The 26052-nt window shown below is 48.4% G+C and overlaps 1 protein-coding gene across 1 annotated transcript in view; it reads right to left on the reverse strand.

Annotated features, from left to right (window-relative positions):
* LOC117414836 (reelin-like) overlaps window positions 1-26052 on the reverse strand; it is a 146873-nt gene that overhangs the window by 33931 nt on the left and 86890 nt on the right. The window contains exons 21-37 of the mRNA XM_059027774.1: window positions 24895-25087; window positions 21762-21874; window positions 17043-17180; window positions 16365-16551; window positions 14068-14273; window positions 13476-13647; window positions 12274-12474; window positions 10873-11108; window positions 8478-8635; window positions 7164-7371; window positions 6716-6792; window positions 6266-6424; window positions 5781-5969; window positions 3943-4216; window positions 2998-3138; window positions 2405-2582; window positions 1898-1982 (exon numbers count right to left, since the gene is read on the reverse strand). Of these exons, the coding sequence (XP_058883757.1) occupies window positions 1898-1982; window positions 2405-2582; window positions 2998-3138; window positions 3943-4216; window positions 5781-5969; window positions 6266-6424; window positions 6716-6792; window positions 7164-7371; window positions 8478-8635; window positions 10873-11108; window positions 12274-12474; window positions 13476-13647; window positions 14068-14273; window positions 16365-16551; window positions 17043-17180; window positions 21762-21874; window positions 24895-25087 (2915 nt within the window). The remainder of the gene's footprint in view (window positions 1-1897; window positions 1983-2404; window positions 2583-2997; window positions 3139-3942; window positions 4217-5780; window positions 5970-6265; window positions 6425-6715; window positions 6793-7163; window positions 7372-8477; window positions 8636-10872; window positions 11109-12273; window positions 12475-13475; window positions 13648-14067; window positions 14274-16364; window positions 16552-17042; window positions 17181-21761; window positions 21875-24894; window positions 25088-26052) is intronic.

The following is a 26052-nucleotide window of genomic DNA, read 5'->3' on the forward strand; positions in this document are numbered from 1 at the left end:
TTGCCACATTTCAGGCTTCAAACATAAAGATATGAAACTGTAATTTTTTGTGAAGAATCAACAACAAGTGGGACACAATCATGAAGTGGAACGAAATTTATTGGATATTTCAAACTTTTTTAACAAATAAAAAACTGAAAAATTGGGCGTGCAAAATTATTCAGCCCCTTTACTTTCAGTGCAGCAAACTCTCTCCAGAAGTTCAGTGAGGATCTCTGAATGATCCAATGTTGACCTAAATGACTAATGATGATAAATAGAATCCACCTGTGTGTAATCAAGTCTCCGTATAAATGCACCTGCACTGTGATAGTCTCAGAGGTCCGTTTAAAGCGCAGAGAGCATCATGAAGAACAAGGAACACACCAGGCAGGTCCGAGATACTGTTGTGGAGAAGTTTAAAGGCGGATTTGGATACAAAAAGATTTCCCAAGCTTTAAACATCCCAAGGAGCACTGTGCAAGCGATAATATTGAAATGGAAGGAGTATCAGACCACTGCAAATCTACCAAGACCTGGCCGTCCCTCTAAACTTTCAGCTCATACAAGGAGAAGACTGATCAGAGATGCAGCCAAGAGGCCCATGATCACTCTGGATGAACTGCAGAGATCTACAGCTGAGGTGGGAGACTCTGTCCATAGGACAACAATCAGTCGTATACTGCACAAATCTGGCCTTTATGGAAGAGTGGCAAGAAGAAAGCCATTTCTTAAAGATATCCATAAAAAGTGTCGTTTACAGTTTGCCACAAGCCACCTGGGAGACACACCAAACATGTGGAAGAAGGTGCTCTGGTCAGATGAAACCAAAATCGAACTTTTTGGCAACAATGCAAAACGTTATGTTTGGCATAAAAGCAACACAGCTCATCACCCTGAACACACCATCCCCACTGTCAAACATGGTGGTGGCAGCATCATGGTTTGGGCCTGCTTTTCTTCAGCAGGGACAGGGAAGATGGTTAAAATTGATGGGAAGATGGATGGAGCCAAATACAGGACCATTCTGGAAGAAAACCTGATGGAGTCTGCAAAAGACCTGAGACTGGGACGGAGATTTGTCTTCCAACAAGACAATGATCCAAAACATAAAGCAAAATCTACAATGGAATGGTTCACAAATAAACATATCCAGGTGTTAGAATGGCCAAGTCAAAGTCCAGACCTGAATCCAATCGAGAATCTGTGGAAAGAACTGAAAACTGCTGTTCACAAATGCTCTCCATCCAACCTCACTGAGCTCGAGCTGTTTTGCAAGGAGGAATGGGCAAAAATGTCAGTCTCTCGATGTGCAAAACTGATAGAGACATACCCCAAGCGACTTACAGCTGTAATCGCAGCAAAAGGTGGCGCTACAAAGTATTAACTTAAGGGGGCTGAATAATTTTGCACGCCCAATTTTTCAGTTTTTTATTTGTTAAAAAAGTTTGAAATATCCAATAAATTTCGTTCCACTTCATGATTGTGTCCCACTTGTTGTTGATTCTTCACAAAAAATTACAGTTTCATATCTTTATGTTTGAAGCCTGAAATGTGGCAAAAGGTCGCAAAGTTCAAGGGGGCCGAATACTTTCGCAAGGCACTGTATATATATATATATATATATATATATATATATATACACTCACTAAAAACTCACTATTTTAATAATTCGCTACCATGTTTCGGTTTGTAGCTGATTATTAAAATCGTGAGTTTTCAGTTTATCAATTACTTTTCTTCTTTGTTAAGTATTTCTAGTGATTGGTGAGTATCCTGATTCCAGAGCTGCTTGCTGTTTTTAAATTCTCCGTAAGCCCATATATATCTCTATATACCGATACACTGTATCATGAGAGAAGCTAACCTGCAGTGTGTGTGCGATCCGTGTCGTGGTGAAGGGACTGGGAGGACGTACCTTTGGAAATGAATTTGAAAGAGAACTGGATGTACATGGTGTGGGTGCAATCCAGGTCCCGGGACACCAGCATGCGGAGTCCCTCCTGGGAAACGAGGACAGAGAAGGACAGGAGACATGAGCAGGCCAGGCCAGTTTGGACAGTGGGGGAGGGGGATAGAAAAGGAAAGAAACGTTAAAGCAATCCTTAACTTTTTATTCATGTCAAAAAAATGACGTGGCTTTATTACAAAGGTACTGTTTTATATCCTGTGCTGTAGATGCGTTGCACTGAATGGACCTAGAACATGTTTGTCTTTAGCACAGTACTGGATGGCCATGGCAGGGAATCTGTAGTGCCCCTAACTGGTCAACACACTGTTTTGCACTTTATGCAGTGTATATTCACGTGGGATATTCCTGTTGTTTTTATGGTGAAACATTATCTGTGGTAAAGGCTTGAAGCCCAGTCGCCGTGTGTGAGAGTGGCACAGTTCAGGATGGGGGGGGGTGGGGGGGCTGACTGACCCCTTTGAAGATGAGCGCCGTCCCAGATTTGAGGGTCTCCCCGTTGAGCATCCCACGCTCCTCTCCGTACACTTCGGGCCACAGGTCAGGGTGCAGGTTCCCATTGAAATCGTCCTTCAGAATGGAGGGCAGGGGAGTGATGGGGACGCAGTAGGGACCCCCGAAACCATGATCACACCTGCACCCGAGAGAGACAGAGAGAGAGCCAGAGAGGGAGAGAAAGAGAGAGAGAGGGAGGGGGGTCCAGAGGGAAGAGGATAAAACATTTACTTCATCTGTTTTTAGAAATCATGTCCAATTCACCAGTAAATCCGAGCACTGTATTCTCTTCTGTTTACAGTCACTGTGTCCTGACCCTGTACATTAGCGTATAGAGTCGGGGGATGCACCCCAAGTTTAAACTCTCAGTTGAGTAATAGCATAGCCAAAACAATATGGAGACATAATGTAAACTAGGATTTCTTCCTTAAACATGAGTTGAGACAGAGATAATGAGGTCCTGTTAGGTGACACCACCACAGTATGAAACCCAGTAGAACTATAGCTACTGAACATTTATTACAAAATATTTCAAACAGGAAAAAAACACTCACACACAGCGTCCCGATTCACAGATCCCGTGTCCTGAGCACATCCAGGGGCAGCCCGATGCCAACAGTGCATTATCAATGGACCAGGAGTCCAAGCCAGGGGTGTACTCTGACTGGATCCAGCGGAACCGTGTCCTGGGGGAACTGGGGTGTAAGAAAACACTGAGACTGAGCCCGATGAGATCTCCAGGACAGATTCACAATGACATAAGATCTCCAGTATAGATTCACAATGCCATGAGATCTCCAGTACAGAGTCACAATGGCATGAGATCTCCAGTACAGATTCACAATGGCATGAGATCTCCAGTACAGATTCACAATGACATGATATCTCCAGTACAGATTCACAGTGGCATGAGATCTCCAGGACAGATTCACAATGACATGATATCTCCAGTACAGATTCACAATGGCATGATATCTCCAGTATAGATTCACAATGCCATGAGATCTCCAGTATAGATTCACAATGCCATGAGATCTCCAGTATAGATTCACAATGCCATGATATCTCCAGTACAGATTCACAATGGCATGATATCTCCAGTATAGATTCACAATGCCATGAGATCTCCAGTATAGATTCACAATGCCATGAGATCTCCAGTACAGAGTCACAATGCCATGCAGCAGGTAGAGTACCAGCAGGCATTTCTGGACCCAAACGATTCAGAAGTAAAAGAAAGTGCCTGTTCATTTAATTGTATATTTTTTTTACTCCTTGAGACCAGTATAAGACTGTTAGAATGGATTGATAGTCAGACAGACAGGAGAGAATGACAGATATAGACAGACAGTATGGGAATGCAGAGTCCAAACTGAGGATGTCAGGGCTTGCTGGTAAAGTGTTAGCGCTGATTCTAATGGCAAGGGTGGTGTCAGTGCTTGTTGGTCTGGGCTAGACAGACAGACAGACAGACAGATAGACAGAGTGAGGGTCAGTACTTGGTGGCGCTGGGCAGGTACACAGTAACTCTCCTCCAGTTCTGGAAGCGCTGGGAGGTGTAGACGGAGCTCTGGGTGTAGGTGGCACAGCCGATTGCAGGGGGCACACACTCAGGGGTGAGCAGGTGCCAGTCCCGGCCGGTGTTGAGGGAGTACTGCAGCTGCACGGCGTGCGCGTTGGGGAAGGGCTTGCTGCAGCCCATGCTCATCTCAAACTGGAGGAAGGAGGAGCTGCTCACATGGAAATCCCAGCTCTCTGCGTAGCGGGGCTTCCCTGGAGGAAGAAGAACAGAGGCTTCAATACAAACACACTACAGAACAGAGGCTTCAATACAAACACACTACAGAACAGAGGCTTCAATACAAACACACTACAGAACAGAGGCTTCAATACAAACACACTACAGAACAGAGGCTTCAATACAAACACACTACAGAACAGAGGCTTCAATACAAACACACTACAGAACAGAGGCTTCAATACAAACACACTACAGAACAGAGGCTTCAATACAAACACACTACAAAACAGAGGCTTCAATACAAACACACTACAGAACAGAGGCTTCAATACAAACACACTACAAAACAGAGGCTTCAATACAAACACACTACAGAACAGAGGCTTCAATACAAACACACTACAGAACAGAGGCTTCAATACAAACACACTACAGAACAGAGGCTTCAATACAAACACACTACAGAACAGAGGCTTCAATACAAACACACTACAGAACAGAGGCTTCAATACAAACACACTACAGAATAGAGGCTTCAATACAAACACACTACAGAACAGAGGCTTCAATACAAACACACTACAGAACAGAGGCTTCAATACAAACACACTACAGAACAGAGGCTTCAGCAGAAACACACTACAGAACAGAGGCTTCAATACAAACACACTACAGAACAGAGGCTTCAGCAGAAACACGCTGCAGTCCCACCAGAGTCTTCATGAAGATAAATTCCACGATTCATAGCAGGCATGGAATGAATACAAGTGAGATCCGTGTGGGATGGCAATGTCACACTGAAGTATGATTATCCACACGTGAGATCCGTGTGGGATGGCAATATCACACTGAAGTATGATTATCCACACGTGAGATCCGTTTGGGATGGCAATATCACACTGAAGTATGATTATCCACACGTGAGATCCGTGTGGGATGGCAATGTCACACTGAAGTATGATTATCCACACGTGAGATCCATGTGGGATGGCAATGTCACACTGAAGTATGATTATCCACACGTGAGATCCGTGTGGGATGGCAATGTCACACTGAAGTATGATTATCCACACGTGAGATCCGTGTGGGATGGCAATGTCACACTGAAGTATGATTATCCACACGTGAGATCCGTGTGGGATGACAATGTCACACTGAAGTATGATTATCCACACGTGAGATCCGTGTGGGATGACAATGTCACACTGAAGTATGATTATCCACACGTGAGATCCGTGTGGGATAGCAAGTATCAGCAGTATCGTTCAAACCAGCAATCTCTTGTGTGGATTCAGTACTGATCGAATTCTGTTCTGTTCCCCGTACAAAAAATGCCTTGTCTAGTCTTTGTTTTATATTTTTTGTGATACCCAAATTATAATTCATCAAACACATCTGTAATAAACAACTGAAACAAAAACTAATTCAGGTTTCATTGTAATAGAATTGTTCAGAGTATAGGTAACATTTATACAAATGTTTCAATATCAGTTATGATTTCCTGTTGAAGTCTGACCATGCAGAGCTCTGTATTTCTCACACCTTGGCATTGTTTCCGATCCCTCAGTGGCTGCGCTGGTTCCTGTCTGCACTCACCGCTGTAACTGTTGAAGAGCAGCGCTGTGTCCAGAGACAGGCAGTCCACCTCCACCTGCCCCCCCTGGACTCGGTACCAGTTCACCCGCAGGTCCGACGAGCCGTCAAACTTGTCCTGGAAACCCATCCGCGAGCTGTCATTCATTCCGATCAAGACGTCATCAAGACCCCACTGAGCAGAGTGCTTCCCTGCAGGAGGAGGAGGAAGAGGAGGAGAGCCATCAGCAAAGAGGGAGAGGCAGAGATAGGAGAGAGATGGAGGGGAGAGGAGAGAGAGACAGATCCTTCTGAGCAGATTGCTTCCTTGAAGAAAGAGCAAAGCCATCAGCACAGAGGGAGACTGAAAGACCCAGCTCGGTGGAGTGCTGCTCTGGATCCAGAGGAGAGTGAGCACAGGCAGAGGCAGAGAAAGAGGATTTGAGCTGCCTGCACAGAGAGACAGAGAGCCAGGCCCCAGTGTGGAGGGGCAGGAAGGGGTCACATACCGTGAAGGGGTTGCCACCAGCGGAAGGCTGTGTCGGGGGTCTTGGCCTCGGGGGTCAGTTCGATGGTGATGATCTGCGGCTCGAGGAAGGAGATGAAGTCGAGCTCACTGAGCAGGTGCCAGGTCACGCCGTTATTACCAGAGTACTGAACCACGACCCCTGAGAGAGGGAGAGACACTCTTCAGTCAATCTTTAAACTTGTGTGTACTCTATAGCAACTCACATATTCAATACTCTTTACTGTGATGCACACTTTTCAAATCAAACATTCTCCATGGTTAACCACTGGAGCTCTGATTAGGGGAAACTTTTTTTTTTTTTTTTTGGAACGTATAAAAATGATTAAAAAAAAACCCAAACATTTTCGATGATCAAAAACCACCCAAGTGTAGCAGATCGTTCACTTTCATAACAAAACAGCACGAGGGAGGGTTTTGCTGAGGAGATTACCTTCGTTCCTTACTCTTGGTTTGTTGCAGGGCGCCCCCAGGTTACTGCTGCCGATTCGGATGTAGAACTGGATCAGCCTGGTGACAAGAAGCACAGGGGTAGAAAAGTACATTTTCCCATGTCTCCTCTTTCCCCTTGAGAGAAACGCGTGCGGCATGGAAGAAAGGAAGGAAGGAAGGTCCTCCCATTGGATACAGGATCACTGGGGTTTTGTAAATCACATGCTGATTGGTCAAACTCAAGTACAGCAGTACTGGTACTACAACAGCGATAGAAAAAGAGACCCATTACAGAGCAGGTTTCCACATTCCAGGTTGCACTGTGAGCCTAACGAGGCACAACCATGCTTGTTATCTGTGCCAGCTTACAGTAAAACCTGGAGCGTATCAAACTGCTCTGCAGCGGGAGTCTTTCTGTCAGTGTCTTGCAGGTTTTAGGTTGGACTGACCGGGTGTTGGTGGTGTCCAGGGGGACAGTCCTGGCCTCTCTTCGCCCCGAGCTGTTGAAGTACAGCGCCTTGCCATCACTGAGGGTCCCGCAGTCAGAGCCCACCTGCCCCCCTGTCAATTGGTGCCAGAGCGGGCTAAGCTTCCCTTCAAATCGGTCGTTCATCTCACTGGGGTTGGGCACGCTCGCCACGCAAGTGCCCTGCTCCACTGCACGGGGAGAGTGAGAAAGAGAGAAAGAGAGAGAGAAAGAGAGAGAGATAGGGGCAGTCAGTCATCCTCACCAGCAGGGGGGGATGAAACACTTCCAATCCACCAGGGATCTCATTGAATACTCCATGGTAAAGCCAAGGGACCATTTACTTGAATGTCAGCTCTGTATTGTGGTATGTATGGTTTTGATTTGTCGATTTGACTCCAGATACACCATGAAATGTGTATCGGCTGAATGCAGATGACAGCTTTGTAAAGAGTTGAGTGCCAGTCTCTATTTGAAATACCTACATACAATCCCTGTAGGGCTAACCCAAAAGTTTGGCTATTGTGCTCATATTCGTCCAAAACTTTTTTAAGATTAATCTGTGCAAGACAACAATTTCATTAATTGATTTGGAGCAAGCAGATTTTTTTTGGAAGCCTGATTTTGTCACACTAATACTGTAGAACGTCAGCTAGCCTGCAATGCAATGCATTTGTATAACTGGTATACCGCTTTGGACGCCCATATCCCCTCCTCTATGGAACCTCCTCTCACTATCACTGCAATAGTGAGGTACCTGTGCAGATCATGTATGGAGCCTCCTCTCACTATCACTGCAATAGGGAGGTACCTGTGCAGATCATGTATGGAGCCTCCTCTCACTATCACTGCAATAGGGAGGTACCTGTGCAGATCATGTATGGAGCCTCCTCTCACTATCACTGCAATAGGGAGGTACCTGTGCAGATCATGTATGGAGCCTCCTCTCACTATCACTGCAATAGGGAGGTACCTGTGTAGATCATGTATGGAGCCTCCTCTCACTATCACTGCAATAGGGAGGTACCTGTGTAGATCATGTATGGAGCCTCCTCTCACTATCACTGCAATAGGGAGGTACCTGTGCAGATCATGTATGGAGCCTCCTCTCACTATCACTGCAATAGGGAGGTACCTGTGCAGATCATGTATGGAGCCTCCTCTCACTATCACTGCAATAGGGAGGTACCTGTGTAGATCATGTATGGAGCCTCCTCTCACTATCACTGCAATAGGGAGGTACCTGTGTAGATCATGTATGGAACCTCCTCTCACTATCACTGCAATAGGGAGGTACCTGAGTAGCCCATGTCGCAGAAGCAGACTCCCGAGACGCAGTCTCCGTGGCCCCCGCAGTGGTTGGGGCAGGGCTCTGAGATGTACACCCCGTCCAGAGCAAAGGGAGGGGCGTTCTTATGGACAGTGCTCTCCTGGATCCACCGAAACCGGGTCTTACTGGAAGAGAGAGAGAGAGAGAGAGAGAGAGAGAGAGAGAGAGAGAGAGAGAGAGAGAGAGAGAGAGAGAGAGAGAGAGAGAGAGCGCTAGAGGTACAGAACACACAAAGTGGAGCTGACCTGCTGCAGTATGCAACAACTACATTGATAAGATGACGGCACATTTTTTCTACCAAATGTTAGTAAAAACGTAGACCTTCATCATTGCAAATGTTATTTGCACAAAACATTTTTTTCAATAATGTTTGGTCTTCAAGTGTGTCTTAAACTATATTAGTGCCTCAGCATTATAAGCTTCCCTGATTGAGTCAGAAGGGAGCATTCGGTTTCAAAGTGAGACGCATCTAAGAGGCTCTCACACACACACACACGCACACTCCAGCCAGCCAGCCAGCCAGCCAGCCTACCTCATACACACACACACACACTCCAGCCAGCCAGCCTACCTCACACACACACACACACACACACACAAACACACACACGCGCACACTCCAGCCAGCCAGCCAGCTAGCCTACCTCATACACACACACACTCCAGCCAGCCAGCCAGCCTACCTCACACACACACACACACTCCAGCCAGCCAGCCAGCCTACCTCACACACACACACACACACACACACACACACACACACTCCAGCCAGCCAGCCAGCCTACCTCACACACACACACACACACACACACACACACACACTCCAGCCAGCCAGCCAGCCTACCTCACACACACACACACACTCCAGCCAGCCAGCCAGCCTGCCTCACACACACACACACACACACACACACACACACACACTCCAGCCAGCCAGCCAGCCTACCTCACACACACACACACACACACACACACACACACACGCACACTCCAGCCAGCCAGCCAGCCTGCCTCACACACACACACACACACACACACACACTCCAGCCAGCCTGCCTCACACACACACACACTCCAGCCAGCCAGCCAGCCTGCCTCACACACACACACACACACACACACACACTCCAGCCAGCCAACCAGCCTGCCTCACACACACACACACACACTCCAGCCAGCCAACCAGCCTGCCTCACACACACACACACACTCCAGCCAGCCAACCAGCCTGCCTCACACACACACACACTCCAGCCAGCCAGCCTGCCTCACACACACACACACACACACACTCCAGCCAGCCAACCAGCCTACCTCACACACACACACACACACACACTCCAGCCAGCCAACCAGCCTGCCTCACACACACACACACACACACACTCCAGCCAGCCTACCTCACACACACACACACACTCCAGCCAGCCAACCAGCCTGCCTCACACACACACACACACACACACACACACACACACACACACACACACTCCAGCCAGCCAACCAGCCTGCCTCACACACACACACACACTCCAGCCAGCCAACCAGCCTGCCTCACACACACACACACACTCCAGCCAGCCAGCCAGCCTGCCTCACACACACACACACACACACACACTCCAGCCAGCCAACCAGCCTGCCTCACACACACACACACACACACACACACACACACTCCAGCCAGCCAACCAGCCTACCTCACACACACACACACACACACACTCCAGCCAGTCAACCAGCCTGCCTCACACACACACACACACATCTGCACACATGTGGCAAACAAAACCTCTATCATTTATGCTATGCTAATTCCCCCAAACCTGGTTTTAAAAGCACTGTCACAATAGAAGTGGAAGAAGTCAACCAAGTCTGTTGTCATTCTTGTTCAGTATTAAAGTATTAAGCAGCTTTAGAAGACTCTGTAATGATATTGGTCTCCTGGGTGCCCCGCTGTGCTTACCCATCATGCAGTAATGCTCGGGGAATTATCTGTCACAAGCCTAAGCAATGGATATTACTAAGCCACTGAACCCAAGACACAAGGGCCCAGCTTGGGAGCTCTCTGCCTGGTCTCATCAGCAGGGGTCCCTGAAGCTTGGAGGGGAGCTATCGTCATCTGACTTTCCTCCTTGATTCTGGCCTCCGAACGGCAGTGCCTTCACCAGGTGAGCCACTGAATCTCTTTCTGTTCAGAACCTGTTCTGCAGATATTTACCTGTCCTGGCACACTGCGAGTTCTTCTGTAACAAATTTTAATGATTCCCTGAATAGCCTTTCACTGCACACACACTCACACACACATGCATATACACACACACACGCACACACACACGCACACACACACTCCGGCGGATACCTGGCAGCCACAGCCCGTGGGATGACGATGGTGACACGGCTCCACTGCTCAAAGTCCCCGGCGTAGAACACGCTGGGCTCCCTCAACTCCCGGGAGCTCCCCTCACAGCCCCGCACCCCGGGGGAGGCCGGGTAGCAGCCCTCTCGAACCAGGGACCAGCTGCGCCCCGCGTCGTGAGAGTACTGCAGCAGCACCGGGGCCGAGGCACTGAAGTGCGCCGTGCAGCCGATATTCAGCTGCAACACAGCAGGGGAAACACATGCAGTTTATACAGCAACTAACAGACCTCTTAACATATTAGAAACATATTGTCAATGTAAGTATCAATGACTTCACTGCTGATATTGCTGAAATAATATTACTGGATTTGTAAGAGAAAAAGGAAGAAGGAGAAGCAGAAGAAGGAGGAGGAGAAGAAGAAGACGAAGAAGACGAAGAAGAAGACGAAGACGAAGAAGACAAAGAAGAAGAAGAAGAAGACGAAGAAGAAGACGAAGAAGACGACGAAGACGAAGACAAAGAAGACGAAGACGAAGACGAAGAAGAAGAAGAAGAAGAAGAAGACGAAGAAGAAGAGGAAGACGAAGAAGAAGACGAAGAAGAAGAAGAAGAAGACGAAGAAGAAGACGAAGACGAAGAAGACGAAGACGAAGACGAAGACGAAGAAGAAGACGAAGAAGACGAAGAAGAAGACGAAGATGAAGAAGACGAAGAAGAAGACGAAGAAGAAGAAGAAGAGGAAGAAGCAGGAGGAGGAGGAGCAGGAGGAGCATAAGTAGTGCAGGGTGTAGCCTGCCTTGCGATGTTACCTTGAACTGCAGGGTGTAGCCTGCCTTGCGATGTTACCTTGAACTGCAGGGTGTAGCCTGGCCTGCGATGTCACCTTGAACTGCAGGGTGTAGCCTGGCTTGCGATGTTACCTTGAACTGCAGGGTGTAGCCTGGCCTGCGATGTTACCTTGAACTGCAGGGTGTAGCCTGCCTTGCGATGTTACCTTGAACTGCAGGGTGTAGCCTGGCCTGCGATGTCACCTTGAACTGCAGGGTGTAGCCTGGCTTGCGATGTTACCTTGAACTGCAGGGTGTAGCCTGGCTTGCGATGTTACCTTGAACTGCAGGGTGTAGCCTGGCCTGCGATGTTACCTTGAACTGCAGGGTGTAGCCTGGCCTGCGATGTTACCTTGAACTGCAGGGTGTAGCCTGGCTTGCGATGTTACCTTGAACTGCAGGGTGTAGCCTGGCCTGCGATGTTACCTTGAACTGCAGGGTGTAGCCTGGCCTGCGATGTTACCTTGAACTGCAGGGTGTAGCCTGGCCTGCGATGTCACCTTGAACTGCAGGGTGTAGCCTGGCCTGCGATGTTACCTTGAACTGCAGGGTGTAGTCTGGCCTGCGATGTTACCTTGAACTGCAGGGTGTAGCCTGGCTTGACGGTCAGGTCCCTGGTCACAGCAAAGCGGTCTCCCTCTGACTTCCCGAAGGTCATGGCGGAGGGGCTGGCCGTGCAGAAGGTCTCGTTCTTCTCCATGCCCTCGTTGGCCAGCATCAGCCACATGCTCAGCTGGTTCAACGGGTAGTCGAAGGCTGGTCTCTCATAGAAGTTCTGGGGGTGCAAGCACAAGGCGCTACACTCGGTACCATGCAAATCACAGCTGTGCCTCAGGAGAGCTGAACGCACCAAACAGCATGGCATTGCACACAGGATCTGGAGGCACACTGAACACCTCTCTCTGTCAGGACCAGCTCTCTTTTTCTGGTGGTACATTCTAATCAAACTTGAGGCACTGTCACAAGGAGACTGGTTACCCAGACTGAGTGGGTCAGTTAGAGGGTGAGATACCTGGGGCAGTGGTGGTTAGTTAATAACAGTAAACTAGATAGCTGGGCTAGTGTTGGTTAGTAAAGTGACTAGTTTGCTGGGTTGTGTTGGTTAGTTAAGTAGACCAGTTCTAGTTTGCAGGGTTTAGTTGGTTAGTTATGTAGACCAATTCTAGTTTGCTGGGTTGGGTTGGTTAGTTAAGTGGAGTAGTTTTAGTTTACAGGGTTTAGTTGGTTAGTTAAGTAGACCAGTTCTAGTTTGCTGGGTTTGGTTGGTTAGTTAAGTAGACCAGTTCTGGTTTGCTGGGTTTAGTTGGTTAGTTAAGTAGACCAGTTCTAGTTTGCAGGGTTGTGTTGGTTAGTTAAGTAGACCCGTTCTAGTTTGCTGGGTTGGGTTGGTTGGTGAAGTGGACTAGTTCTATTTTACTGCGGTTGTGTTAGTTAGTTAAGTAGACCAGTTCTAGTTTGCTGGGTTGGGTTGGTTGGTGAAGTAGACTAGTTCTATTTTACTGCGGTTGTGTTGGTTAGTTAGGTAGACCCGTTCTAGTTTGCTGGGTTGGGTTGGTTGGTGAAGTGGACTAGTTCTATTTTACTGCGGTTGTGTTAGTTAGTTAAGTAGACCAGTTCTAGTTTGCTGGGTTGGGTTGGTTGGTGAAGTAGACTAGTTCTATTTTACTGCGGTTGTGTTGGTTAGTTAAGTAGACCCGTTCTAGTTTGCTGGGTTGGGTTGGTTGGTGAAGTAGACTAGTTCTGTTTTACTGCGGTTGTGTTGGTTAGCTCAGTTACCTGGGGCAGGGTCGGGTTAGCGACTGGGATGATCTGCTTCTCCCTCTCAGAGAGGATGATGATGTCATCGATGGCCCACTGGTCGTACCCTTCCCCAGAATGCATCGGCTGCCACCAGCGGAAGCGTGTGCAGGAGGTCTTGGCAGCTTCGGGGAGCTCGTAGTACACAAACCTGAAGACGAGACGGGGTCTATCACCGAGACACTGCAGAAGAACGATTGTGAATCCAACACACTACACTTGCTCACTCTCCTTGAAGTGGCCCCAACAATTATATATATATATATATATATATATACTGCTCGCTTTCACACACTCTCTTCCTCCTATAGTCCACCCACTCTCGCTCTCACACATCCTCTCGTTTCTAAGTCCTGTCACTCACCCATTCTCACTCACCCACTCTCGCTCTCACACATCCTCTCGTTTCTAAGTCCTGTCACTCACCCACTCTCACTCACCCACTCTCGCTCTCACACATCCTCTCGTTTCTAAGTCCTGTCACTCACCCACTCTCACTCACCCACTCTCGCTCTCACACATCCTCTCATTTCTATAGTCCTCTCACTCCGCCACTCTCACTCTGTTGTACCTGGGTTTGGTGAAGTCAGAGAAGTACATCTCAGCCAGCAGCCCCCAGGTGATGCCCCCATCGTTGCTGTACTGCAGCAGCACCCCCTCCTCACGGTTGTCGGCGCGGTTGCACTCCGCCGTCTCCCCCCCCACGCGTAGGTAGAACTGCAGGAAGTCCACCCAGCTCGTCTCCAGATCCCAGCTCACCAGCTGCCTGCGGCCCGCCTGCAGAGGACAGGGGGAGGGGTAGAGGGAGAGACCGCAATAAGAGTAGAGCTGGAATCACTGCCACAAAGCGCTGTATCTTTTCTTAATGGTAATAAGGCACATACCTACCTACTGCTTTGTGCCAACCTTCCTGTGGGGATTTTTGGAGTGGTGCAGTCCAATCTGTCACCACAAGAGGGTGCTTTACTGCTGTTTTAATGCTGGCTGCCAGCACTCCCCCAAACTGAGATTTCAGAGTTCCCAGAGGAGGTTTAGATTCTCATTGCCACTCATCTTCCTACTTCAATAAGTTATTTAAGGGTGACGCTTTGTAAATACTATGAGGTCCATGAGGAAATGTGTTAATAGCTGAATGATGAGCTATAGCTCTCAGTGAAAAGACATCTTACTGGCACCTCTATGAGATGAGATTGTGAATACAAGTAGAATCACATGCACCTGATCGTCTCATGTTTGCAGTATTCTGCCTTTGCTTTATCCTATTTGTTAAAGAATTAAAACGCAGTACAGAAAGCACAAATCCCGAATTGAAACTGAACATTCATTCAAAATCAATCTGACACGAATCGTTTCAAAATGCACCAAATCTCAATCCAACACAACAATCCCAAACTGAGCTTTCATTCCAAATCATCCTGACATGAAAAGCTCATCAGACCCTCAAGTTTGATTTTTTGTTGTTATTTTCTTCTTTAATCAATTTTGCTTTGCCGTATCATTGCTGATCAAGCCAAAAAAGTGCTTTTTCACAACCTGTATTCACGACAGAGATACGCCTGCGTTACTGCTTTTTTTCAAATGATCAGTATTGTTTCCAGCTTTGTTGCAACAGAAAATGATTTTCATTTTGGATGTATAGTTGCACAGCGCTCGCCTTTTAGTAAGATAAAAGAGTTGAGTCCACTGCAGAGGTGGCATCCCGCACGTACAGACCGGGGTGTTGACAGTGTGTGTTCATATGATGTTTTTTTTTTAATTTGGGGTCCAGGAGCCAGGTTCGTTATAGCCGAAGGTTCGCTATAATGGAGGGTGGTATAGCGAGGGATATATAAATAATCTGAAAAGTGTCAGTTTGAACTCCTGACATTCAGATCTCGTGTTGTACTTGCCCTTCTTCGGTTATTTCACCTCACTTCCTTTTACTAGCTGTAAATTCCAGTCTCTGTGAATTTATATAAACATAGACAGTGCTAAATCCAAACTGTGCTTTGACCTCAATGAGGAGTCAGTTTGATGGCGAGTTATTCTGGGTTCAACATTGTCCTGGAAGGGTAGTCAGACTGGGTCTGTAGTGCCCTGGATGGGTGGTCAGACTGGGTCTGTATTGCCCTGGATGGGTGGTCAGAATGGGTCTGTATTGGGTAGTCAGACTGGGTCTGTATTGCCCTGGATGGGTGGTCAGATTGGGTCTGTATTGGGTAGTCAGACTCGGTCTGTATTGCCCTGGATGGGTGGTCAAATTGGGTCTGTATTGGTCTGTATTGGGTAGTCAGACTGGGTCTGTAGTGCCCTGGATGGGTGGTCAGACTGGGTCTGTATTGCCCTGGATGGGTGGTCAGACTGGGTCTGTATTGCCCTGGATGGAGTGTCAGACTGGGTCTGTATTGCCCTGGATGGGTGGTCAGACTGGGTCTGTAGTGCCCTGGATGGGAGTGTGCCGGTCAGACTGGGTCTGTATTGCCCTGGATTGGTGGTCAGACTGGGTCTGTATTGGTTGGTCAGACTGGGTCTGTATTGCCCTGGATGGGTGGTCAGACTGGGTCTGTATTGGGTAGTCAGACTGGGTCTGTATTGCCCTGGATGGGTAGTCAGACTGGGTCTGTATTGCCCTGGATGGGTGGTCAGATTGGGTCTGTATTGGGTAGTCAGACTGGGTCTGTATTGCCCTGGATGGGTGGTCAGACTGGGTCTGTATTGGGTAGTCAGACTGGGTCTGTATTGGTCTGTATTGGGTAGTCAGACTGGGTCTGTATTGCCCTGGATGGGTAGTCAGACTGGGTCTGTATTGCCCTGGATGGGTAGTCAGACTGGGTCTGTATTGCCCTGGATGGGAGTGTGCCGGTCAGCGTGCAGAGCCAGGTCGCTCACCTTGCTGAAGTACAGCGATGACCCCGAGGAGATGACCCCACAGCCCTGCTCAGGCTTCACCAGCTCTCCACCAATCACCTCCTGCCAGGTGCTGAGCAGTGCATTCTGGGACTCGAAGTCCGACATGACGTTGGAGGAGAGGGGTGCTTTGGGCTGGCAGTCCGGACCAGTGAAACCCTCGTCACAGCTAGAGAGAGGGAGCGAGAGAGAGGGGGGAGAGGAAAACAGAAAGAGAGAGCGAGGGAATGACAGAACAAGAGGTAGGAGGAACGAGAAGCAGTGTAGAAACAGTGTGGGACAGAACGAGAAACAGCAACGAGGTAACGACGGAGAGGAAGAGGGGAGAGGGAGACAGAAAGAGTGAGAGAAAGAGAAGAGGGAAATAAAGTAATAAAAGAGAAGTTTAAAACAGGAGCCTTTGTCTAAAAATTACATGTACACACACACTCACACACACATTCACACACACACTCACACACAAACACACACACTTGCACATGCACGCACACACATACTCACACATGCACGCACTCACACGTACACACGTACTCACACATGCACGCACACACTCTCACACACACACACACACATGCACGCACACACTCACGCACACATTCACACACGCACACACACTCACTCTTACACACACACTCACACACTGAGCTGAGCCAGGCCTACCTGCAGAGGCCGTGGTTGCACCAGCCATGCCCGTGGCACATGTGAGAGCACTGCTGCCCGATGTAGATACTGTCCAGAGCCCACTCGTCCTGATCCGTGTAGTAACTCTGGATCCAACGGAACCGGGTCGCACTGGACCTGAGGAGTCAAAGACACCAGGGTCAGGGTCAGGATCAGGAGAAAGCGCTGAACTGCAGTGTGGATGGCAGTGTGTATGGAGCAGCTCAGTGGTTATTGAAAGCGCTGAACTGCAGTGTGGAAGGCAGTGTGTATGGAGCAGCTCAGTGGTTATTGAAAGCGCTGAACTGCAGTGTGGATGGCAGTGTGTATGGAGCAGCTCAGTGGTTATTGAAAGCGTGGAAGGTTTGAGTATGTCCTTGTACAGATGCATTGAATCTTTAGTTTCCCTGTGACCCTGCTAGCCAGCGAAGTGAGGGGGGCTGCCGTTTCCATCAGCCGCACCGAGGCTGCAGGGGCAGCTAAACAGTTCCGAATCTCTGTGTAATGCAATAACAAGTGGAATTAGTACCAGCAGCTGCGTGCTCCCAGAGGAGCGCTCTGAAGATTATTGGAGATTTGAGGAGAGTGAATGATTGAGAGCGAGAGGTGATGACACTGGGGACTTGATTTAGGAGATGGCTGTTCAGTCCCGGGGTTAGTTTACTGCTCGGCTGACCCACACGAGATTGCACACCCTGACCTCTGACAGCAGGAAAGGGGCCGGAGCAGTTCATCACTATTTAAATTCCAATATCCCAGGTCACATAACCCTGCCACCCCCCGTAACCGTGGAAATCAAATTAGGACGCTTCCATTTAACTCAGGGGTCTGGGGGGAGGGCGAGCTGTACACTCAGCAAGGTCACAGTGCCCCAGAGGCAGGGGTTCAGACGAGGGTATTTCAAGACTACAGCTTTCTAATGAGTTGCAGGTAATGCATTGAGAAACAGGCCTGGGTCCATTTTAGTCCCAATGGAACAGCTGGAATTCCTCGATTATATTTGAACTCATTATAAAATCCTGTCTTATTTAAAAACAGTATCCAAGTATTATCTAAAACTGAAGCAATAAAGCAGGAAACAGACCCACAGAAAGTGTAGTTTCTGCTCAGTAGGTGTTCTGTATTGAACATGCTGTAAAAGCACATTTCATATGGCATCAGGTTGAAACATGTTAAGCACACTAAACTGCACACTAAATTATTCATTTCCTTTTTTTTTTACTTCCTAAAAAAAAAAAATAATAATATTGATTTGCAATGTGAAAGCATGTGTCCGTGCATGACGAGGAATTTGAACCCAGATCCTGCTAGCACCCAGTCCTCCCCTCCCCGATGGGGTTCCATTAGGTCTGCTCTGTGCAGCTCTGTGTAGGATTTCATATGGGTAGCCTCTCAGACTCTCATTATTTGTTGATTTGTTTAGTTGAGCTGGCACGGGCACAGCCATGCATCTCATTAGCCAATGCTTTTATGCAAATCCCCCTAAACTCATCAGGAAAAAAAAAAAAGAACAGAAGACATGAATTTCCATTAGTAGCGTGCGAGTCGGGTGTTTGGATTTGGTATTATTATAGGAAATGTCATTTCAGCAATGCAGCTCTAAATGTGTTCAGCTGGGCGGCGGGGATCAGTCAGCCGGATTACCTCTCTCTCTTGGAAGTGCACATTTAGAATAAATTGATGAGCGCACACTTGTCAACATTTGGAAACTGTTCAGCGGGACGCTCGTAACATCATACACATGGGAGGGGTCATATGCAAAAGACCCTCATTATCATATAATAGACGTATCCCCCCAACTCAACACCACTCGACCAGCATGACAGTAAAAACAGGCACAATGAAGAGTTCTTCCCTTTGTATTAGTTAGTGATCAGCAGATGTGTCGGCCGCATGAAGAGCACAGCGTGTGGACTGTGCACAACTGTGCAGAATAAATGATTTTTTTTCTATGGGTAAATATCAGGACTTTCTTCCTATGCATCGAGACGAGGGACATTTGCTAGGAAATCGGGACTGTCCCGACTATATAGTGACTGTTGGCATGTATGTTAGCATCTTCGGAAGCATAGCGGCTCAACACACCGAAGCATTCGGACCGCATCGACTGCTGACGCGAGTTCAAGAGGGTAGCATGGTGCACTGCTGCCCCCTGCGGGTCAGCCAAGGTAATGGGATATCAGCGCTGTGACCGGGCAAAGGGATGGGATCTGTGGGTTAGTTCTCAGTCCCTGGTGCTGTGGGTTAGTTCTCAGTCTCTGGTGCTGTGGGTTAGTTCTCAGTCTCTGGTGCTGTGGGTTAGTTCTCAGTCTCTGGTGCTGTAGGTTAGTTCTCAGTCTCTGGTGCTGTGGGTTAGTTCTCAGTCTCTGGTGCTGTGGGTTAGTTCTCAGTCTCTGGTGCTGTGGGTTAGTTCTCAGTCTCTGGTGCTGTGGGTTAGTTCTCAGTGTCTGGTGCTGTGGGTTAGTTCTCAGTCTCTGGTGCTGTGGGTTAGTTCTCAGTCTCTGGTGCTGTGGGTTAGTTCTCAGTCTCTGGTGCTGTGGGTTAGTTCTCAGTCTCTGGTGCTGTGGGTTAGTTCTCAGTCTCTGGTGCTGTGGGTTAGTTCTCAGTCTCTGGTGCTGTGGGTTAGTTCTCAGTCTCTGGTGCTGTGGGTTAGTTCTCAGTCTCTGGTGCTGTGGGTTAGTTCTCAGTCTCTGGTGCTGTGGGTTAGTTCTCAGTCTCTGGTGCTGTGGGTTAGTTCTCAGTCTCTGATGCTGTGGGTTAGTTCTCAGTCTCTGGTGCTGTGGGTTAGTTCTCAGTCTCTGGTGCTGTGGGTTAGTTCTCAGTCTCTGGTGCTGTGGGTTAGTTCTCAGTCTCTGGTGCTGTGGGTTAGTTCTCAGTCTCTGATGCTGTGGGTTAGTTCTCAGTCTCTGGTGCTGTGGGTTAGTTCTCAGTCTCTGGTGCTGTGGGTTAGTTCTCAGTCTCTGGTGCTGTGGGTTAGTTCTCAGTCTCTGGTGCTGTGGGTTAGTTCTCAGTCTCTGGTGCTGTGGGTTAGTTCTCAGTCTCTGGTGCTGTGGGTTAGTTCTCAGTCTCTGGTGCTGTGGGTTAGTTCTCAGTCTCTGGTGCTGTGGGTTAGTTCTCAGTCTCTGGTGCTGTGGGTTAGTTCTCAGTCTCTGGTGCTGTGGGTTAGTTCTCAGTCTCTGGTGCTGTGGGTTAGTTCTCAGTCCCTGGTGCTGTGGGTTAGTTCTCAGTCTCTGGTGCTGTGGGTTAGTTCTCAGTCTCTGGTGCTGTGGGTTAGTTCTCAGTCTCTGGTGCTGTGGGTTAGTTCTCAGTCTCTGGTGCTGTGGGTTAGTTCTCAGTCTCTGGTGCTGTGGGTTAGTTCTCAGTCTCTGGTGCTGTGGGTTAGTTCTCAGTCTCTGGTGCTGTGGGTTAGTTCTCAGTCTCTGGTGCTGTGGGTTAGTTCTCAGTCTCTGGTGCTGTGGGTTAGTTCTCAGTCTCTGATGCTGTGGGTTAGTTCTCAGTCTCTGGTGCTGTGGGTTAGTTCTCAGTCTCTGATGCTGTGGGTTAGTTCTCAGTCTCTGGTGCTGTGGGTTAGTTCTCAGTCTCTGGTGCTGTGGGTTAGTTCTCAGTCTCTGGTGCTGTGGGTTAGTTCTCAGTCTCTGGTGCTGTGGGTTAGTTCTCAGTCTCTGGTGCTGTGGGTTAGTTCTCAGTCTCTGGTGCTGTGGGTTAGTTCTCCGGTTGTGTTCTTGATAACGGGGAGGGTGGCTGAGATCAGGCTATTCTGGGTATGATTTGCATTTTTCTGATGCAATTAACTGTCTATATAGGGTCCTTCTGGTCGCCAGATAAACTGCTCTGTACAAAGCAACACCAAAGCTGACTATTATTACTCCCCTTCTCTGGAACTTTTCTAACTTTCCAAAAGTTCCATGAGGCGTACTAGTATAGCATGTTTTAATAACTGAGCGGTGTCATGAGACGTGCTAGCATTCGGAAACACTGCAGTATGCAGGCAGGAGAGCATGCTTCTGTGTGTGTGTGTGTGTTTGTGTGTGTGTGTGTGGGTCAGTGTGAGTGTGTGTGTGTCAGTGTGTGAGTGTGTGAGTGTGTGTGTCAGTGTGTGTGTCATTGTGTGTGTGTGTGTCAGTGTGAGTGTGTGTGTGTGTGTGTCAGTGTGTGTGTGTCAGTGTGAGTGTGTGTGTGTGTCAGTGTCAGTGTGTGTCAGTGTGTATGTGTCAGTGTGTGTGTCAGTGTTTGAGTGTGTGTGTGAGTGAGTGTGTCAGTGTGTGTGTGTGTTTGTGTCAGTGTGTGTGTGTGTGTCAGTGTGTGTCAGTGTGTGTGTGTGAGTGTGTCAGTGTTGGTGTGTGTCAGTGTGAGTGTGTGTGTGTCAGTGTGTGTCAGTGTGTGTGTGTGAGTGAGTGTGTCTGTGTGAGTGTGTGTGTGTCAGTGTTTGTGTGTCAGTGTGTGTCATTGTGTGTGTGTCAGTGTTTGTGTGTCAGTGTGTGTGTGTCAGTGTGTGTGTGTGTGTGTCAGTGTGTATGTGTCAGTGTGTGTGTGTGTGTGTCAGTGTGTATGTGTCAGTGTGTGTGTGTGTCAGTGTGTGTGTGTGTGTCAGTGTGTATGTGTCAGTGTGTGTGTGTGTGTGTGTCAGTGTGTATGTGTCAGTGTGTGTGTGTGTGTCAGTGTGTGTGTGTCAGTGTGTATGTGTCAGTGTGTGTGTGTTTGTGTCTGTGTGCCACTCACCAGGTCTTGTGCGGCAGGGGCAGTGTGACTCTCCTCCAGTTGGTGAACTCTGAGGGGTGGTACACGCTGGGGGACGTGAACTCAGGGCAGCTCGGCATCCCGGGCAGGCAGGTCTGGAGAATATCAAAGCAGATATTACACAGCACACCGAGAGAATGTTAAAGCAGATATCACACAGCACACCGAGAGAATGTCAAAGCAGATATCACACAGCACACCGAGAGAATGTCAAAGCAGATATCACACAGCACACCGAGAGAATGTCAAAGCAGATATCACACAGCACTCCGAGAGAATGTCAAAGCAGATATCACACAGCACACATAGAGAATGTCAAAGCAGATATCACACAGCACACCGAGAGAATGTCAAAGCAGATATCACACAGCACTCCGAGAGAATGTCAAAGCAGATATCACACAGCACACATAGAGAATGTCAAAGCAGATATCACACAGCACACCGAGAGAATGTCAAAGCAGATATCACACAGCACACCGAGAGAATGTTAAAGCAGATATCACACAGCACACCGAGAGAATGTCAAAGCAGATATCACACAGCACTCATAGAGAATGTCAAAGCAGATATCACACAGCACACCGAGAGAATGTCAAAGCAGATATCACACAGCACTCCGAGAGAATGTCAAAGCAGATATTACACAGCACACCGAGAGAATGTCAAAGCAGATATCACACAGCACTCCGAGAGAATGTCAAAGCAGATATCACACAGCACACCGAGAGAATGTCAAAGCAGATATCACACAGCACTCCGAGAGAATGTCAAAGCAGATATTACACAGCACACCGAGAGAATGTCAAAGCAGATATTACACAGCACTCCGAGAGAATGTCAAAGCAGATATCACACAGCACACCGAGAGAATGTAAAAGCAGATATTACACAGCACACCGAGAGAATGTCAAAGCAGATATCACACAGCACACCGAGAGAATGTCAAAGCAGATATCACACAGCACACCGAGAGAATGTCAAAGCAGATATCACACAGCACTCCGAGAGAATGTCAAAGCAGATATCACACAGCACACCGAGAGAATGTCAAAGCAGATATCACACAGCACACATAGAGAATGTTAAAGCAGATATCACACAGCACACCGAGAGAATGTCAAAGCAGATATCACACAGCACACCGAGAGAATGTCAAAGCAGATATCACACAGCACACCGAGAGAATGTCAAAGCAGATATCACACAGCACACCGAGAGAATGTCAAAGCAGATATCACACAGCACACCGAGAGAATGTCAAAGCAGATATCACACAGCACACCGAGAGAATGTCAAAGCAGATATCACACAGCACACCGAGAGAATGTCAAAGCAGATATCACACAGCACACCGAGAGAATGTCAAAGCAGATATCACACAGCACACCGAGAGAATGTCAAAGCAGATATCACACAGCACACCGAGAGAATGTCAAAGCAGATATCACACAGCACTCCGAGAGAATGTCAAAGCAGATATCACACAGCACACCGAGAGAATGTCAAAGCAGATATCACACAGCACACCGAGAGAATGTCAAAGCAGATATCACACAGCACTCCGAGAGAATGTCAAAGCAGATATCACACAGCACACCGAGAGAATGTCAAAGCAGATATCACACAGCACACCGAGAGAATGTCAAAGCAGATATCACACAGCACACCGAGAGAATGTCAAAGCAGATATCACACAGCACTCCGAGAGAATGTCAAAGCAGATATCACACAGCACACATAGAGAATGTCAAAGCAGATATCACACAGCACTCCGAGAGAATGTCAAAGCAGATATCACACAGCACTCAGAGAGAATGTCAAAGCAGATATCACACAGCACACCGAGAGAATGTCAAAGCAGATATCACACAGCACACCGAGAGAATGTCAAAGCAGATATCACACAGCACTCCGAGAGAATGTCAAAGCAGATATCACACAGCACACCGAGAGAATGTCAAAGCAGATATCGCACAGCACACCGAGAGAATGTCAAAGCAGATATCACACAGCACACCAAGAGAATGTCAAAGCAGATATCACACAGCACACCGAGAGAATGTCAAAGCAGATATCACACAGCACTCCGAGAGAATGTCAAAGCAGATATCACACAGCACACCGAGAGAATGTCAAAGCAGATATCGCACAGCACACCGAGAGAATGTCAAAGCAGATATCGCACAGCACTCCGAGAGAATGTCAAAGCAGATATCACACAGCACACCGAGAGAATGTCAAAGCAGATATCACACAGCACACCGAGAGAATGTCAAAGCAGATATCACACAGCACTCCGAGAGAATGTCAAAGCAGATATCACACAGCACACCGAGAGAATGTCAAAGCAGATATCACACAGCACACATAGAGAATGTCAAAGCAGATATCACACAGCACACCGAGAGAATGTCAAAGCAGATATCACACAGCACACCGAGAGAATGTCAAAGCAGATATCACACAGCACACTGAGAGAATGTCAAAGCAGATATCACACAGCACTCCGAGAGAATGTAAAAGCAGATATTACACAGCACTCCGAGAGAATGTCAAAGCAGATATCACACAGCACACCGAGAGAATGTCAAAGCAGATATCACACAGCACTCCGAGAGAATGTCAAAGCAGATATCACACAGCACCCCGAGAGAATGTCAAAGCAGATATCACACAGCACACCGAGAGAATGTCAAAGCAGATATCACACAGCACACATAGAGAATGTCAAAGCAGATATCACACAGCACTCCGAGAGAATGTCAAAGCAGATATCACACAGCACTCCGAGAGAATGTCAAAGCAGATATCACACAGCACTCCGAGAGAATGTCAAAGCAGATATCACACAGCACACATAGAGAATGTCAAAGCAGATATCACACAGCACACCGAGAGAATGTCAAAGCAGATATCGCACAGCACACCGAGAGAATGTCAAAGCAGATATCACACAGCACTCCGAGAGAATGTTAAAGCAGATATCACACAGCACTCCGAGAGAATGTTAAAGCAGATATCACACAGCACACTGGAACTCCCAGCTTTTTAAAGCTTGATCAGGACAATTGCAAGCCCTCTGGTTTCTGCAGTACTGCAGTGCTGTCCTTACCTCCTGCACCAGGTGCCAGGTGAGCCCGTGGTTGCTGGAGTACTCCAAGCTGACTTGGTTGTCCATGTTGGGGGTGAAGTCCTGGCCGCAGCCCATCACCAGGCTGAACTGGATCATGTAGGAGGCTCCGATCTGCATGGACTGCGTCTCCACATAGCGGAGACTGGACCCCGGACTGGGCTCACCGGTGAAGCTGAGGAGCACGGAGAGACTGTCACAATCCTATCACTTGAGTTTGACTGGCTCCTCTGTGTCTGCTAAACTTATTTGCTCTTTTACACTTTTGTATAATGCAAATCTTGATAGTTCATTTGTTTCACTAAGATACAGCATTCACTGACTTTGTTTACAGTCTGGAATAGCTTTTAAACTGCATATGGGAATCTGCTTGTAAATCGTGGCCGCTATGTTAATTATCTGCAAAGCACTTCTGAGTGAAGTTTGTTTCATGAGACAGACATTATCGGGGCTCGGGAGACGGTACCCGCACACCAGCCAATCGGCACAGATGGCACCCGTCGCCACGGCGCGCAGAGGCACAGCTGCTGCTGAAGAACAGTAATTAATTTAACAGCTAATCACTGCCCCCCAGCGCTGCCCGGACCGTCGGCAAATTCCCCAGGACACAGGGAGGGTGGCGCAAGTTCACTGAAGGGCACAGCGCAATAACTAAGACATGAGAGTGAGGTACAGTGGTTAGAGCAGAGGGACTAGGAGGGAGGCAGTGTGGTCTAGTGGTTAGAGCTGAGAGACTGAGAGGCAGTGTGGTCTAGTGGTTAGATCTGAGGGGCTGGGAGGGAGGCAGTGTGGTGTAGTGGAGAGAGCGGAGGGGCTGGGAGGGAGGCAGTGTGGTGTAGTGGAGAGAGCGGAGGGGCTGGGAGGGAGGCAGTGTGGTGTAGTGGTGAGAGCGGAGGGGCTGGGAGGGAGGCAGTGTGGTGTAGTGGTGAGAGCGGAGGGGCTGGGAGGGAGGCAGTGTGGTGTAGTGGAGAGAGCGGAGGGGCTGGGAGGGAGGCAGTGTGGTGTAGTGGAGAGAGCGGAGGGGCTGGGAGGGAGGCAGTGTGGTGTAGTGGTGAGAGCGGAGGGGCTGGGAGGGAGGCAGTGTGGTGTAGTGGTGAGAGCGGAGGGGCTGGGAGGGAGGCAGTGTGGTGTAGTGGTGAG

The sequence above is a fragment of the Acipenser ruthenus genome, chromosome 7 (assembly GCF_902713425.1).
Source record: "Acipenser ruthenus chromosome 7, fAciRut3.2 maternal haplotype, whole genome shotgun sequence".
NCBI classification, from domain to species: Eukaryota; Metazoa; Chordata; class Actinopteri; order Acipenseriformes; family Acipenseridae; genus Acipenser; species Acipenser ruthenus.